This window comes from Pinus tabuliformis, chromosome 3_2 (genome assembly GCF_031772625.1).
Source record: "Pinus tabuliformis cultivar Carrire ecotype Pingquan chromosome 3_2, CPIR1, whole genome shotgun sequence".
NCBI lineage: Eukaryota > Viridiplantae > Streptophyta > Pinopsida > Pinales > Pinaceae > Pinus > Pinus tabuliformis.
Genome location: NC_142302.1, coordinates 448,728,586 through 448,733,761, shown reverse-complemented (window position 1 = coordinate 448,733,761; position 5,176 = coordinate 448,728,586). Strand labels below are relative to the sequence as shown.

At 42.5% G+C, this 5,176-nt stretch overlaps 1 protein-coding gene and 1 pseudogene across 1 annotated transcript; both read left to right on the top strand.

Moving 5' to 3' along the window:
• The first annotated feature begins 1,245 nt into the window (after positions 1 to 1,245).
• LOC149181242 (pectinesterase 31-like) lies at positions 1,246 to 1,931 on the top strand. The gene has a single exon (XM_089414128.1). The coding sequence runs from the start codon at positions 1,308 to 1,310 to the stop codon at positions 1,929 to 1,931; it is 624 nt and encodes a 207-aa protein (XP_089270254.1). The 5' UTR covers positions 1,246 to 1,307.
• LOC149181241 (sister chromatid cohesion protein PDS5 homolog C pseudogene) lies at positions 1,931 to 2,314 on the top strand (annotated as a pseudogene).
• The last annotated feature ends 2,862 nt before the right edge of the window (positions 2,315 to 5,176 follow it).

Sequence of the window (5,176 nt, the reverse complement as noted above, 5' to 3'; positions counted from 1 at the left end):
GCAGCCTGATGGTCGAGCTTCCAAATCAATGGCGGCCTTGACAGTCGAGTGTACTAACGCACCCTCACCCATCGGAATGAGTGAGTGACTCCATCGATCGCGGCCTTGATAGTCGAGTGTGCTAACGCACCCTCACCATATGAATAGCGAGTGACCTGTTATCACTCAAGAAAAATTTCTAAATTGTTCACATCAGTTCGATTGTTTGCCAAAGGGTTGGTGTCAATTTTGGGTCTAGTATTTTCATCTGGTTTTAGAGTCTAAATAGTTTGAATAGGAGTCTTGTTAAGAGTATTGTTGGTATGTATAAAGGGGTAAATTCTCTGTTTTAGTCTATCATTGGTCTCACATCTCACATGGATATCATATGTCCAAACCCATTTCAAAGCCGAAATTGTCTAGGTGATTTCGTAGCGCCTGTAATCATTTTGTAGTGGTTTTGCAGCACATAAATCCTTTTCAGCAGTTTCGCAGCGCAACATGCTTTAAGTGATTTCGTAGCGCATAATTCATATTTTGCACTGGCCGCGCTAGCAAATTGGGGATTTGTTCGAATCCATAGCCAATATTTCACAACTGTCATATCCATCAAAATCCATCAACAATTGTCAGCCTATACACTTCGTCTATCATATCCGACCGCTTATCCTCATCATTAGGTCGTTAGGTGTCTTGGTACTGGATACTCTGTTTTCTGAGATTTTTCACCCAGCTGAAAGACACACTTGAGATCCGCGATTCTTATAAGAACAGCTGGAGGAATGATAAAAATGTTATTCTTGCAGATGAAATGGGCCTTGGAAAAACTGTGCAATCGGTGTCAATGCTCGGGTTTTTACAGAATGTGCAGAAGATACACGGCAATCGTGCAAGTAGAGAGGTTTGGTAATGATTTCAATTAATCACAACCGCCAGCAGTAGCATAAGGAAGAAGTATCTGACAGCAGAGATGTCAGCGGAAGGAGATTCTCAGAGTGATTCCCAAAAGGAATACCATGAGATTATTTATGATATTTGTCAACAACCACTTCAGTTGCCTCTGCCAAATGTTTCAAGTACAGTTCAGGAATTTCAGAAAGTGGAAGACTATTTATCTATGGTGGAACAGTAACCTTCTGAGGATTAAAAAATGGTTGGAAATGGCGCAGGACCCAATCAACTCTGTTCCAAAAAGGCATCCTGAATACTGCGGGATATTTATGCAGCTATAAGCTTGACCACATCCTCGCCGGATCAACAGACACCAGAAAATTCTCCTAATAATTTGAAGCAAAAGTTCTTCGAACTATAAACCGCTTTAGGCTTTCATGGCGCGGATCGCGGGTGGTAAGGTGCTGGTAGTAGCACAGGACGGGAGAGGGCATTTCACTAACGTGCAGGCCGCCATAGATACAGTTCCTCTCCGCAATAACGAGAGAATTACTATCGATGTCTTGCCCGGGGTTTACAGGCAGCCAATTTATGTGCCCAAGACAAAGAATATGATCACATTGCGGGGATTTTGTGCAGAGGACACAGTTTTGACATGGAATAACACAGCCACTCGCATTGAGCATCATCAGGCAACCAGTGTAATAGGTACAGGAACATTTGGATGTGGTACTGTTATTGTTGAAGGAGAGGATTTTATTGCCGAGGGAATCACCTTTGAAAATGCTGCTCCAGAGGGTTCAGGTCAAGCTGTAGCTATTCGAGTAACAGCTGACAGGTGTGCTTTTTATAGTTGCAGATTTTTGGGGTGGCAGGACACTGCATATCTACATTATGGGAAGCACTACCTAAGAGACTGTTACATTGAAGGCAATTGTGACTTTATTTTTGGGAATGCTACTGCATTGCTAGAACATTGCCACATTCACTGCAAGTCACAAGGTTATATTACTGCACAAAGTCGAAAGTCTGCTCAAGAATCAACAGGCTATGTATTATAATGCAGGATGCAGTGATTCCATCCATAAGTGCGTTGGTAAAGCCAGAGCTTCTAAGGCACCAAGACAAAGATGTCAGGCTCATTGTTGTTACTTGCATTAGTGAAATCGCTAGAATAACGGCACCTGAAGCACCATATAATGATGATTTAATGAGGGAAATATTTCAGTTGATTGTTGGAAGCCTTCAGGGACTAGATCAAATGAATAGTCCCACATTTGGAAGGAGGGTAACAATTTTAGAAACTGTCGCAAAAGTCAGGTCATGCGTTGTCATGCTGAACCTTCACTGTGATAATCTCATCCTTGACATGTTTCAACATTTCCTTGCCAGTGCTAGTGAGAATCACACTGAAAACATATCTGCTTCAATGAAAACAGAGTAGAGTCGAAGACTGTGTTTCTGAAATTACACAGTAGTTTCGTAGCGCGCTACGAAACTGCTGTAGCTGCATGTTACAATTGAGTTGATCAATTATGATTGACAAAGCAACAAATCTTTTTGAAAGGTTTTGTCATCACACAGGTACATGGGAAAGGCTTACAGCACATCAAGGACGTGGCAGTCTGCTCCATTTTGGGTAATTAAAGGATAAAGGATGTGCTTCTTTGGATTCGAACATTTTGAGGCAAACCAAGGACCGACAAACAGGGGCAGTTTCCTATGTTTCAGGGTAACGGAAAAGATGTGTCATTGAAGATCAAACATGAAGCATTAAAGGTCCATCACAGCCACTGCCAGAAGGGAACCAGATGTCAGAGAACAAAAATGATTGTAGACCAAGACTGTCACGGTGTTAGAATCCTACTTGATTTAGATCTCTAAAAACTCCAGTCAACACTTTGTTGTATTTATTAAGTAGTTAGAGTTTAAGAGTGGTCAGTATTAGAAGTAGTTTTAGGAATTCCCCTCATGCTGGAGGAGGAATCTCGATCAGTTAGAATAAGAGCTCTATATAGAGCTGAAACAGCAATGTAATCAGGGTTGGAAAATTTTATGATACAGCTTGTATTTGGCTTATGTAAAGACTCATTGTCAGTAATATAATTTTGACTTTACTTCTCAGGATTCATGAGGGATTTCTAATGTTCAGAATGTGTGATCTTGTCCTTTCCATAATTTTTACAGTGGTATAGATGTATAATCACTCAGAATTCACTGAATGTGCTCTGATTTCCTGTATGCATTTATAAACTGTGGTCCCATATGAGTTATGTTCTGAATGTCTAAATGCTGAGTGCCCTGACTTCTATGTAAGGTTGAGTTCACTGTTATATTGAGGTGTTGTTGACTCCATAAGCCCAATGGATAGTTGTTTAATGTGTTTCCAACATTCATATTTGTCACACTTGTTCTATAAGAGTTAGCCATCTTAATCTTTATCAAAATCATTCACCTTTGAGAGAGCCCTCTCAAGTTGAGGAGGCTAAGCCTCAGCCAAAAGTTGGTTTGAAATAGTTACTTAGAGTCAACCTGACCAACAGCCTATCAGGGTCTGATTTTGAGATAACGACCCCTATGAAGAAGTAATGGCCCTCACCCATATGATGAGTGAGCGTGAAAACGATGGTGGCCTTGACAGTCGAGCGTGCTTACACACCCTCACCATATGAATAGTGAGTAACCCCTATGAAGAAGTAAGGGCCCTCACCCATATGATGAGTGAGTGTGAAAACGATGGCGGCCTGGGGGTCGAGCGTTCGTTACCTCACCCTCACCATATGAATAGTGAGTGACCCCTGAGTAATAAATATAGGGCCCTCTATTTTGGGAAAATAGAGCTTCCAATCGATGGCGTTGGTTGAGTGTGCTAACGCACCCTCACCATATGAATAGTGAGTGACTCCGTCCCTCGACCTCCTCTGTCGGTTGAGCGAGAAATCGATGGCGTTGGTGGAGCCATGCTTACGCACCCTCTCCTTAGCAGTCGAGTGTGCGTTCCTCTCCTTATCAGTCGAGTCACTAACGTACCTTGATGCTTATTGGGTGGGGGGCATATGAATGAGTGAGTGACTCCGTCCCTTGCTTTCCGAATGAGGGCCTACTAGCTATAGTGAAAGGGGGACTTATGTTTAGAAGTGTACGCCGGGAAAGTCATTCCAAAGTCTCTTGCTTGACGAAGTTTGCCATATTGACTCGTATCACTTTGGTAACTAGAGATAGAAGAAAGAGAAAGCACAGGTACGGTAAGTGAGAACCTTACTTTATTTCATAGGCTTCTACTTGAAGAAAGAGCCAAATATGGATCAAAGGTAGATATATTATGGATTCCGTGTTTGTTGAACAGAAAAACTTCACTGTATAATGCCCACGTAGTTCGTCGGTGAAACCAACGATTATTTTCGCCTCATATGTCACACTCTTATCAATGAAAGAACCATCCATCCCTTCCTATTCATAAGGGAGAAAGGTACTTATCGGGTGAAAATGAGACGGGAAGATATGAAAGGTAAACCCGAGTTCAATTTAGGTTCGGGAAGATCTCAAGTGATCCCTTACCTTATAACGAAGGTAAGTAATAACCTTCTCTACCACTTTGTTTGGGGGGTGCGAGTTCAGGGGGGGGGTTTACATACAATTGCAACCAAGGAGCAAAGTTGTTTATGGTTTCATCTCAGAGGCATTCTTATCACTTGGTAGATCCAAGTCCATGGCCTATTTCGGGTTCACTCGGAGCTTTGGCAACCACCGTTGGAGGTGTTATGTACATGCACCCATTTACAGGGGGTTCAACACTCCTCAGTTTGGGCTCGATATTCATCCCATATACCATGTTCGTATGGTGGCGCGATGTTATACGTGAATCTACATTGGAGGGACATCATACCAAAGTCGTACAATTAGGACCTCGATATGGTTTTATTCCGTCCATCGTATCAGAGGTCATGTTCTTCTTCGCTTTTTTTCGGGCTTCTTTTCATTCTCCTTTGGCACCTGCGGTAGAGATCGGAGGTATTTGGCACCCCAAAGGGATTGGGGTTTCAAATCCTTGGGAAATCCATTTTCTTAATACCCCTATTCCCCCTCCATCCGGAGCTGCCGTAACTTGGGCTCATCATGCTATACTCGCGGGGAAAGAGCAACAAGTAGTTTACGCTTTAGTAGCCACCGTTTCACTGGCTGTTACACTAAAAAATGTCACCATGACTATTTACAGTTAGTATGGCTCTATCAACAGTCATGCTATCCTCCTGGGCAAGTCTTATGCCTCTGCTCTCCATGTCAAACTCCAAAAAGAGAGAAAGTC

Coding starts and splice junctions, on each gene's coding strand:
- LOC149181242 (XM_089414128.1), top strand. CDS start 1,308: ATGGCGCGGATCGCGGGTGGTAAGGTGCTGGTAGTAGCACAGGACGGG.